The 12,094-nt window shown below is 52.9% G+C and overlaps 1 protein-coding gene across 4 annotated transcripts in view; it reads right to left on the bottom strand.

The window, feature by feature from the left end:
- JAKMIP3 (Janus kinase and microtubule interacting protein 3) overlaps nt 1–11,477 on the bottom strand; it is a 40,492-nt gene extending 29,015 nt beyond the window's left edge. For all 4 annotated transcript variants that reach the window (XM_036265221.1, XM_036265223.1, XM_036265224.1 and 1 more), the window contains exons 1-2: nt 11,343–11,477; nt 6,943–7,440 (exon numbers count right to left, since the gene is read on the bottom strand). In XM_036265221.1, the coding sequence (XP_036121114.1) occupies nt 6,943–7,440; nt 11,343–11,477 (633 nt within the window). The remainder of the gene's footprint in view (nt 1–6,942; nt 7,441–11,342) is intronic.
- Nucleotides 11,478–12,094: the final 617 nt, after the last annotated feature.

The following is a 12,094-nucleotide window of genomic DNA, read 5'->3' as shown; positions in this document are numbered from 1 at the left end:
CATTTCCAGAATAGGGAGGTTTCATCCATGTTGGATATTCGCTCTGGAAAGTGATTTTATTCCTCCACAGTCAGATGATCTGAGGTCCCCAAAGTTCTCCAGCTGCCTTCACACCGGCACTCAGAATCAGCACTCGCTTTCACGTTATGGAACAAATAACGATCCCTGGATTGTTTAAACCACCCGGAACTAGCAGTGGATTCAACACCGAAGTTGGGTCCAGCCTGTTCTTTCAACTTCGGCCGTGGCCGTCATGGTGGTGAGAGGGATGCACGTTTGTGTCTGGTCCTCGATCCAGGTCGCTAGGAGTTTCTCCATGTCTAATGTAGGCCCTTCTCTAATCTCTCTTAGTCCCCTTGCCCTTGATGCAGCAGACCCTTCAACCACCTCCATCACTTTGTCCTTGTTCCTGATCATAGCCGTGGTGGAACAGGACACGCCCGACGGGCAAGCAACGACCATCACCGACTTCCCACCTTCGTGTCCGTGATCACTTTCATTTCCTTCCCAGACCCTTCCGCTCCCACCTCACTACCACGAACTCCCCCACCCCACTCCCTCCCCCCCAGATAGAGACGGTGTATGGAGCTGGGAGGGGAGCCCTTGGGATGATGGGTCCCTAGGGAGCTGGGTGGAGGATGCTGGGCCAGGAAGCTCTCCCTGGCAGAGGGGGGACGGTGCCCTCCACACACCGTGAGTCACCTCCAGGACAGAGTTCCCTCAGCTCAGAGGCCCAGAGCCAGAGCCTCTGGGTGGAGCCCAGAAAGCTGCATCCATAAGCACACGGACGCGATGGACCCATGCCGCACAGTGCAGAGGTGCTCCCACAACAGGGCAGCGTCACCAGCTGAGTGTGGCCTCCCAGAGCTGTGGCAGCTCCCACCCGGGGACTCCGAGCAGGGACTCTGAGCGCAGCCGCTCCCTGGGGTAGGGCCTCACCTCTGCCTTCCTCACCTTGCAACTGCAGGTGTGCATACCTGCCCCAGCAGACAGACAAGAAAGGGTCTGGTGGTGACTGGTGAGGGCGGCTAGAATTTGCCATCAGTGGTCTTCAGAAAAAAACAGAAGAATTGCCAAGGGGCCGCTGGCACCGTCACCCTTACACGTGCTAACATTGTTTCTACGGTCAAGCTTCTGCCCAGACTCTCCAAAGCTACCTCGGAATGAGGACCCCATACACACTGCCCATCACTCACCTGAAGCAAGTCTCCTGCAGAAACAAAAGCACCAAAAAGCGGGCTGGCCACACCCCCATCTGCCAGCTGCTACCTTACGGGGCTTAATTACTGCTGTTGGATAGTATTCTTTTTTAACTAGCTGTTGTCTAGGCAACGGGGTGAGGAGGGGTAATATTATACGTCACAGATTTTTATGAGAAAGCAGAAATTAGTTTTGTCTGCACTGCCATGATCTTATAGAATTTTAATAACAGTCTGAGCCTGATTTTAGCAAATGCACTAAGTGTGCAGTAACCTTGTGCACGACAAACATCTCTCCCAGATGTGCCTACACTGCTCTAGGGCCAAGAGTGACGCCCCTTCCGTGCCCATCACAGCCCTGTCCTCAGAGCCCATCGCCAACTAGATGCGGACAGGGAGGGGGGCCTGGCTGAGCTCACAGAAGACATTGGAGCCAGGCAGGTATGGAATAAACCCACTCTTTCCCTTCTATTTTGAATGAAAATTTGGCCAGAAATGGCCCTGGGGCCCCAGCTTCTCCAGGGTGGATTCTAGGGAAGGTGGGAGAAAGAGCATTGAAATGATAAATAAAAGAGAGTCCCCAAATTGATTGTGGATTCTATAGGGAAAGATTGAGGAAGACTGAAATAAGCAAGAAAAGAAGCAAAACATTTCTGTCTCCTTTCCTGGGAATGCTACAGGGCTATCTGAGCTCACAGGCTGTGTGCCTTCACCTTGACCTTGGCCTTGGATCTTCATCTTTTTAAAAAAATTTATTTATTTATTAATTTGTTTTTGTTACAGATGTTTCTTATTTTCCCTCCACTGACACCCTCCTCCCCTACCTTCCCGCTCCATCCCCAGCTTTGTTGTCTATGTTCATTGGTCTTGCACACATGCATGTAAGTTCTGTGGTTTATCTCTTCCCCCACAAGCCCCCCGCCCCAGGCTTGTCAGTCTGTACCCCATCTCTATGACTCTGGGTTAATTTTGTTCAGCAGTTTGTTTAGTTCATTATATTCCACAAATAAGTGAGATCATGTGATATTTGTCTTTCTCTGCTTGGCTTGTTTTGCTTAGCATAATACTCTCCAGGTTCTTCCATGCCATCTCAAAGGATAAGAGATCTTTCTTTCTTACAGCTGCATAGTATTCCATTGTGAGTGGATTAAAAAGCTGTGATCTTCATCTTTGATCTAGACTCTGCAAAGACAGACATTTACCCAGAGGACACTTAGCAGTGCAGACATTCCAGTCCACAGATGGAGGATGACTCCTCTGTCTCTGGACCTCAGGCCGACGCTCTAACCGCTGAGCCAAACAGGCCAGGGCGAGAATGACTCCTCTTCAGACACTGCAAATGGTCTTTTCCAAGTAGGCAGCACAAATCTCTTTAGATCAAATCTTCAAATTGGCTGCGACATTTTACTTGTTCCCTTATCAACTAATGAGCTTAATAAAAGTTTTGACTTGTGTTCATTGTATATGTGTATGAGAATCATGATTATACTCTCTGTTAAAATTTATTCTTTAATAATTTAGTTATGATCCCAATAAAAATTCCAACATTTTTCTATGTAGGAGAAATGATTCTAAGGTCGTATGGAAGTGTCATGGGCCAAGAAAGGTCAGTTAGTCTTGAAGAACAAAGTGGGAAAACACTCCTCCAGAAATCAAGACTTATTATAAAGTGAGAATAATGAATATAAATGAGCTCGAAGAGAGACCGTGATAGGACAAATTAGAAAGCCCACTCATAGAAGAATACTTATATATGCAGAGGTGACCCTCTGGATTGGGGGGAAGATGGTTTTTTAGCAAGGGTTGTTGGGACTATTGTGTATCCCTTTGGAAAACATATAACTGGAACTCCATCTTACAACACACACACACACACACACACACACACACACACACACACACACACACACACAACCCAGGCATGGCAAACACCTATGCATGAAAGAAAAAGTTATAAAGTTTTAAAAAGATAATGCTTCATGGCTAAAGAATAAAAGAATTTCCTAAACAAGACATAATAAGCACCAGCTCTACAGAAAAAAGATCAACAAATTAGGCCACTAGAATGTAAGGTTTTAGATCACACAATGGCACCACCAAGAACACAGAAAGCTAACCCAGAGTGGGGAAGGGGCTTGGATTTTCATATACTTTTTAACACCAGTTTCTCCACACCTGCAAGAAAGCTTGCTGGTATTGTGACCGACTTTGTTTGCTCCGTATATTAATCTGGGGAGAAATGCCATCTAACAATGCTGAGCTTCCAGTCCATGAACATGGAATGTCTATTTATTTATTCAACTCACCAATCCATGAACATGGAATGTCTATTTATTTATTCAGCTCACCAATCCATGAACATGGATGTCTATTTATTTATTTATTTATTCAGCTCACCAATCCATGAACATGGATGTCTATTTATTTAGTTAGTTAGCTCACTAATTCATGAACATGGAATGTCTATTTATTTATTCAGCTCATCAATCCATGAACATGGAATGTCTATTTATTTATTCAGCTCACCTATCCATGAACATGGAATGTCTATTTATTCATTCAGCTCACCTATCCATGAACATGGAATGTCTATTTATTTATTTAACTCACCAATCCATGAACATGGAATGTCTATTTATTTATTCAGCTCACCTTTAGTTTTTCTCAGTCAAGTCTTGTAGTTTTCAGAGTTCAAACTTTGCACATCTTTTGTTAAACTTATTCCTAAATATTTTATTCATTTTTATGCTATCATGGGCAGAATTTTTAAATATTTGATTTAGATTGCTTGTTTCTCCTACAAAAAAATACATCTAATTTTTGCATATTCAGCTTGTGTCCTGAAACCTTACTGAACTCATTTAATAGTTCTTTTTGGAAAATTCCTTAGGGTTTTCGATAAACAGTCATGTTACCTTCAGAAAAAGATAGTTTTAACTCTTCCTTTTCAATCTGATGTCTTTAATTTCTTTCTTTTGCCCTAGCACCCTGACTCAAATTCTTCAGTGGAAAAAGACCAAAAAAAAAAAAAAAAAAGATAAAAGGGGGAAGTCCCCAACAAAAAGGCAGGATTCTTCCAGTTTACCTAAAGTAATACCCCAGTGAACCCACTCACACCCGGGCTTCCTGTCCGCTTCCTCCCCGGACAGGACAGGGAGGCTGCCTCACACAAGGGAGTCCTCCAGAATGAGAACTCGGGGAACTCTGAAGTACATGGACATGACAGGAACAGCAGAAAAAAAAATTAAAGCCAATTATAATTAGTATCTTCAGAAAAATGAGACAATATTATGTCTGTGAATAAGAGAGGAATGACCAAAAAATTTATTTTAGAATACACACACACACACACACGTACATATATGTATACACACACACACACATATTTGTTGTTGTTGTTAATCCTTACCCAAGGATAATTTTCCATTGATTTTTAGATAGAGTGGAAGGGAGCAAGGGGGAGAGAGAGAGAGAGAGAGAAACATTGATGTGAGAGGGGCACATCAGTTGGTTGCCTCTGGCATGACCCTCACCAGGGCTGGGGATCAAACCTGCAACCCAGGTATGTGCCCTTGACTTGGAATTGAACCTGAGACCCTTTGGTTTGTGGGCTAATGCTCTAACCGTTGAACCAAACCAGCCAGGGTGAGAAAACACATATTTTTGAGAATTAAAGTATGATGGCAGAAACAAAACTAATTAAACTGAAACGTTAGAAGAGAATGTTGAGGACATTTCCTAGAAAGTGGGGGAAAAAAGCCAAGGTTGGCAAGAAAATTTGTACCAATTCTAAGGCCCAACACCTGACTAGAGAGAGTTTTCCAGAGTCCAGGGGCATGAGTTTCCACTAGGGCTCCTGCCACCCAGCAAACTGGATGAACAAATACATGGATGACGGGCATTGTCCTAAATCACCGCGCTGCCCCGGGAAGTGGGGAGGGAGACAGGGCCGGGCGAAGGAAGGGGCAGGAGTCAGCTTGCTACCCAGACTCTTACCAGAAACCCTGGAAGTTAGAAGATGTGCAAAATACCTTCCAACTCCTGACGGGATTTTCCCAACCTATAATTCCATACCCAGCTAAAAACTAGATTAGAGTAAGAATTTCCTACACACAAGGACTCGCAACCCTTACTTCCCATTCTCTCTGCTGCCAGGAAGATAGAGGATGCATTCCGACAAAATCAGAAATATACGTTGAAAAAGAGGAAGCTAAGGGGAGGAGTTAATGCCTGGAAGGGAACAGGTCACCAAAATGACAATGAGAAATCAGGATGAGGCAGGTCAGGGAGAAAGTCCAGGCGGAAACTGGAGGGAGTCTCCAGGATGGAGGTCTCCAAACAAGGTTTGGAGAGAACTTGGACAGAACTCTGACCGTTTTTGACCAGTGAGAGATCCGCCCTTCTGTTGGCAATTCAAGGGTAATTGATCCCTGAGACTGAGGAATCAGGAAGTGGACACTGAAGCATGTTTTTGAGAATTTGGAGCGAACACCAGGAGAATCAGCTAGAAGAGTTGCCCGTAGCAGCCTCCGGGGGCTCTTCGTCAGGGGAGGGGGCCGCAGGGAAGGGCGGGCTCTGTGTCAGCCTTCAGTTAAGGAGACGAGGCCACCAGTCCCCTGAGTCCAGCGAATTCAAGGGTGGCCTGGGCCGGACAGCAGATGCTGACATGGCACCAACACACAGCCAGGGGAGATGGAGTTGTGGGGGGATCATGGGGCAGGGGACAGGCTGGAAAAGACAATGTGGAGAACGTTCGGGGGTCCCGCGCGCACACCCTGGCAGCCATGGGTGCCTCACAGCGCGCGGTGTCCCCTCTGGGCCATGCATCCAGAGGACTGCAGCCCTGCTGGGAAGTTCAAGGTGACAGCACAGTCTGGAGGTGTCTTTGGAAACCAGAGCCCCAGGGAAGTAGGGATAGGTGGCCTGGGTGCAGGGCCGTGCTGTGCCCTATGGGAGGGCATCCAGGGTCCCAAGCGCCACCAGCAGCAAAGCAAGCCAGATCCTGGTGAATCTTTGAGAACACAAGGCACGCCTCTAATGCCAACCTCCACTTCCCCAAATCATCAAGGATGTCCCAGCTCGGAGGGGTGAGAACAGGGCGCAACCCCTCAGGATCCCTGAGTATTCTCCAGCTCCCCAGTCCTGGGGCTCGAAGAACCCTGACTCCGTGGGACCTGCCAGGGGGCGCTGTCTCTAGACACAGGATGCACAGGTGCCCAGACCTGACCTGCAAGATGGCAACTTCACGCAGTCCAGCCTCAGAGCATGCACAGGGCACAGGGACATCAGGATGGCCTCTGGCACATAGCCACCACCCTGTGCCCTTACGGCCTCAGCTCTCTGGATGCAGTGAGCTGGACAGACTGCAGAGCCCGCCAGTGATGGAAAAAGGGAGTTGTGTCAGCAGAATACTCGCCCTGCTTGGCTTGCAGCCTAACCTGGACTCTAAGAAGGGGAGGCTTTCATAACTGCTGCTGGGGGGTGTGGGGGGCAATGCTAACTTGCAGATGTCCTGTTCTGGCCCAAACTAGACACAGGAAGTAAAGCTGGTGAGAGAGGAGTAGAAGGAGGAGCTCTGCCCGACAGCTGTCCTTTCTGACCTATCCTTGGATCCTTGCGTCCTGGAGTCCCCAGGACCGACAGTGATGACGTGAGTGCCTGTGCCAGAAGCAGGGCCACTGCCTGCCGCCACCCCTCCCCATCCTTCACTGTCCCCGCCCACCACTACCCACTCCCCACGTACCAGTCTGCGGATCTCACGCTCACACTCCTTCTTGATGCGGGAGATCTCCTCCTGATGCAGGTGGTACACGCTCCGGATCTCCGCGGCCTTGATCTTGTCGGCCTGCATGACCATGGTCAGCGCCTCCTCCACCTGCCGCTTGGCCCCCTTGAGCTCCAAGATCTCCTGCTGCATTTTTACCTTCTCCACCTCAAACCCCTTCTTGGCCTCCTCCTTGGCCTCGGACAGCAGGCCGGTCTTGACCTTGTCGGGGCCGCCGTCGCGCAGGGCGTGCAGCAGCGCCTGCAGCCGCTGGTTCTCGTTGTCTTTGATCTTGATGACACGCAGCAGCTCAGCCTCGTGCTGGCGCAGCAGAGTCTCACGCACGGCCTGCAGCTCCTTCATCTTCTCCTCGTGCAGCTTGGTCTTGAGCTCCGTGAGCAGGACCGCGTTCTTGTGCTGCTCGTGCTCACGCACCTGCTTCAGCTCCTGGTTCTTCTCTCTCTCCACCCGGCTGACCTGCAAGACAAGAGGGAGGCTGGGGTCGTCCCTGAGCGGCCCCTGCCCTGGCTGATGCCTGGACACTGATTTTGCAAAGTCTTGTTTGCAAGCTGGGGTGCCGCCTCCAAGTGGGAACGTCTCCTTAAAATGCAATTGAAATGGAACCGAGCCTCATGGGTGGAGCGTGCCTCTGTACTCACGGGGCTGGACTTGGGCTGGAAGGTCGGATCTAGACACTCAGGTCCACAGAATCTGCTTTCTGCTCCCCAGGGACAGGCCAGAGAGGAAGCGAAACCATCACCTCTCAAGGAAACCTGTGAGGAGGGCGGGCAGGATGCCCTGGGCACAGCCCGTGGAGGCAGGGGAACGCCCACCCTTTGCCCAAATAACAGGTGTCGTGCTTACCTTCTATGACATTCTTGGCAAATGGGGACACCAAGACAAGCAGCTGTACCTTCTGTCTAGATGACATTTGATATCTAGACTTTTGGAAACACTCAGATTTTTTACTGAATGTTTTATTTTCATCTAGAAGCTGTGACCTTGCTAAGTGACCCCAGCACCCCATTGGGCCCAAGGTCAATGCTCAGACCCCACATGGAATGGATGAGGGATGGAATCCAGGTCTGCCCGGGTCTACGTGGGCCAGATGACGGGAGGAGCCCGCCGCACAAGCCAGAGCCCTTGCTGCCTCTGCCCAGCACACGAGGGTGCCACGTGCCTCCTGCCAGGACCCCGAAAGGCAGTCCCCTGCCAGACAGCTGACACTCAATTGTCCAAGAGATACCCCTCCCCAGGCCTCCATCCTTGGTCCTCAGCACCCAGCACTGCAGTCCCATCTGTGGCTCCAGAGCCCGGCTTGTCTTCCCTCCTAACAGACGACATAACATTCACCATCATGCGAACTTCCTGGATGGGGATCAGCAGAGAAGCAAAATGATGTGCCATGTATCAGGGTGGGGTGGTTTTGCAGCCGGAAGGGAGAGTGGAAGAGAAAAGAAAAATCAGCAGAAGAGTTCAGATGAGAAGGTGCTCGATCCCAACTCTGATCTAGGGGTTGGGCGAGACAATGAGGCGACAGCCTCACGGTGACCCTGCAGTCCGGTGCCCAGGACTAGCCACAGGAAAGGTCTCCGCCGGAGTCAGCGTCAGAGCCCGTAACAGACCTGGTGAAAAAGACACCGATACCAAGCACCTCCCTCCCCGCCCATCCAGGCAGCACCCACAGCGGCCACCTCCGTTCCTGGAGGCTGGTCAGGAGGGGATGACGCAGCGGAATGAACAAGAAAACAACTGGTGTCCAGGGGGACACTTCTGTGCACTGCAGACCTGTCGTCGGGCTGGGCTTGCTCACCTGCGGTACTGAGCACAACACACTGAAGGTGAGGAGAGGTCCGCCGGCCTCCTGGGCGCTCGTCTACGAGGCTCGTCTATGAGGTCTACCTGGCCCACAGCGCACAGGCTCTCGTCTGCGCTCTGCCCACGGGCCGGCGGACTCCCTCCCCTAGGATGTCGGGGCTGAGCCTTGAAGCTCCCTGATGCTGTGGAGGTGGAGGGCCGGCAGGGAGGACGTGCCTGGGGGGCCACTCGGTGTGGGCTCCGGAGGGAGGATGGAGCAGGGGCCACCGAGCGAGAGGTGTCAACACAGTACGACCATTTTCACCTCCTTCCCTTTGAGAGGCTCTCAACACCTCAGCTCTGTAGGACACATTGAGTTAATCCCGACGGGGCTCCATGAGGCCCTTCCTTTGAGTTTGTCTCCCTGCTAAGCTGTGTCCCTCTTTCCAGAAGGTTCTTCTTCATCAGAGAAGGTCCCATCTAAATCTCCCGAGGGAGGAGAGTCCTGTTCTTATGTGACTGTCAACCCCAGTCCACTGGAGTGTCCCTCAGTGACACAGGGACACTGGCCTGAGGTCTGAAATGCTGAGCTGGGCTGCGTCACGGGACCTGCTGCACCTGCAGTGCGGTCCGCGGATGAGAAGTCGGGCTGCCGGAGCTGGATGCGCACGGGTCCCTAGTGCGCGTGGGAGCCCCTTCCCCTCGGTGGGCTGCCCAGGGAGGGTGAAGCAGCCGCGGTCCGGGCCGCGCGGGGCGAGGTCCAGGAGGCTCTGCAGTGCGGGAGAACCGAGTGCAGGTGCCACTCAGGCTGCAGTGACTCAGCGTGTCGTCAAAACTGTCACGCAACCCTCCAGGGGGGCCCTGCGGCTGGGACTCAGGGAAAAGAGGCCCATTTACACTGGGCCTTTTCCTTGTTCCTTTTGAAATGTGTACGAAGCTGTTGTATCAACTTTTCAAAGAATAAACATCTGTGGTGTAAATAAGAAGCCCGGACTGCAGGACCTCAGGCGCCAGCCCCAGGGCTCTGGCTGGGCACAAGGCCGAGCTCCCACCTGTGAGACAGGGGCTGTGACAGTGGAGGGGCTGTCACACATCCCCTTGGACTGTCTTGGGGTGAGTGTATTTGATAAAACTGCACACGCATCACACACGGTGCTGCTGTCATCGGAGCAGAATCTGCAGAGGCTGGCACAGGAACTGCACAGTGATTTCTGCCGTGTTCCTTTGCATCGAGAAGATCATTGCTGTCGTGTTTCTCCCCAATAAAGCAGGTAACTGGGCTCTTAACATGTCATCCTGTCTTTCATCTGCACACGGCGGGACGTCACAGGCTCGCCCACGTGCCCCTAGGACACAATGTAGACACCTCTGCATTTAGGGACAGCTGTGCATCCCAGGCCACTTGGTGTCTGTGCCTTCACGTCATTTCCAGCCAGGCAGCGTGTCTGGGCCTCCTGGTGACTTTGTGACCTCCTGGCACAGAGCTGGTGCGGACGCGACTTCCCTGACTCCCCGAGCAGTCGCTCGGTCATCCCGACCGCCGCCTTCTGGTGCCCGCGCTGTCCCTGGGGCTCCGTGAGCGCATCCCCCTGGCACCAGTCACAGCAGGTCCTTTGATTGTCCCCTTTTTACAGAGCAGGGGAGTGAGGGCCAGAGAGTAAGTATTCCAGACTTTGTGCCCAGGGGGCTCTCTGCTTGGTCCCCCACAGACAGTATGACCGGCCTGGCTGTGTCCCGATGGCTGTGCATGGGCACTGAAATCTGAATTCCATATGAGTTTCAAGTGATTTAACCAGGAGGTCGGGTAACTTGGAGAAGCAACTGGCCCCAAATAACCTGGTTCCCTCCACGGCCAGGCCTCCGGGGAGACTTAGAGCCTCCAGTCGGAAGCCTAGGACTTTCACACCGTCTGGGAAGGCCTTCTGCCCCGACACCCCTCCCCAGTCCTCTCCTCTTCGCAGCCCCCTCCTACTAGCCCATGAGCACTTCCTGGTACCCCCCAGACTGTGAGAGGAGGGGCAGGAGTCCCTGAGGAGGAGGGCAGTGTGGGCCAGTGGGATGGTGCTGAGGGGGCTGCACCTCTGACCAGTCCCTCCCCCTCCCACCCAGGTCCCCCAGGCCTCCCATCAGCACAAGCCCAGCCTTCCCTCCAGGCTGCAAGGACCCCCAAGGGCTGGGTTTCGGAGTTTGGTCCCCACACCCGGCAGCTCTAAGCCCAGGGCCAGCTGTTGCCTTCAGCCAGCCCAGGGGTGGTGCTGGGCCCGGTATATGTGGGTTCAATGCCGCTCTGAACCCTCCAAGGGGAAGGGGCATTGCTTCAAGATGACCCACTTGACAGGGCCCTGGGCTGGTGCTGTCACAGGGCAGTTCCCACGGGCCCAGGCCTGTTCCCCACGCTCACCTGTGGGAGGGGGTCCTCACAGTGCCCACCTGCTGCCCCCTCCCCAGATCTGTCTGTCCTTCCCAGACGCCTGGAGAGGCCCTGGGCACCAAGACCCACTGGGTGGGCTCTTCTCGGAGACCTGGCTGCACCCCACCTGGGGAGGGGGTGGGGGAGGGGGAGACAGGAGTCAGGAGCCCACCTTGCTCTTCTCCTGCTGCAGCTCGATCTGGATGTCCGTGAGCTTGGCCCGCAGCTCCTCGTTGGCGGCCTGCAGCGCGGAGAAGGCCTCAGCCTTGTCCCCCTTGCCTCGGCTGCCCACACCCTTCTTGGACATGGTGAGGGTGGCCCGAGGGGGGCTGGGAGCAGGCGGCCTGTCTGAGCAGGGCTGTCCACGCCAAGCAGGGGCAGTGTCACCTGGCTGCCACTCTGCTACATTTTCTCATCACCTGGAGGGAAAATACACCGGGTAAGCAGCTGGCCTCGGGCCTGAGCTCAGGGGCCAGCAGAGGCAGGTGAGGGCCAGGCCAGCTTCACTGCCCCGAGGACGCAGGCTGGTCCCAGATGGCGGAGGCTGGCGGCCCTCCATCAGCACCGCTGACGGGGATCCACCTACAGGAGCGGTTACTCTCTGCCCCTTTGCAATGAGAAACGGGGACCCAAACTTAAGGTGCAGCTTTCATTCACGGGACTGCGGCCGCCTGAGGGCAGTGGTGGGCGGGCATGGAAAACCTCTCAGAACTAGCGTTCTACAAATCAAGTTCAGGGGGAAACGCTGAACTGGTAGGTAATTCGTGGTCTCCGTCAGAGGGAGCAGGAAAGACGTTTGCATCCCTTAAATACTGTACTTGTTTATAATGCATCGGGCGGGGGAGGTCTGATGGAAGTTTACAAACGGAAGAGGCTGGAGGGTCTGCGCCCCAGGACGATGTGGCCCCGGCTGCAGCCTAGAGG

Source organism: Molossus molossus, unplaced genomic scaffold (genome assembly GCF_014108415.1).
Source record: "Molossus molossus isolate mMolMol1 unplaced genomic scaffold, mMolMol1.p scaffold_m16_p_17, whole genome shotgun sequence".
In the NCBI taxonomy this organism is placed as follows: domain Eukaryota; kingdom Metazoa; phylum Chordata; class Mammalia; order Chiroptera; family Molossidae; genus Molossus; species Molossus molossus.
Note: the sequence above shows the minus strand (reverse complement) of the source record. Positions and strands in the feature narration are given on the sequence as shown.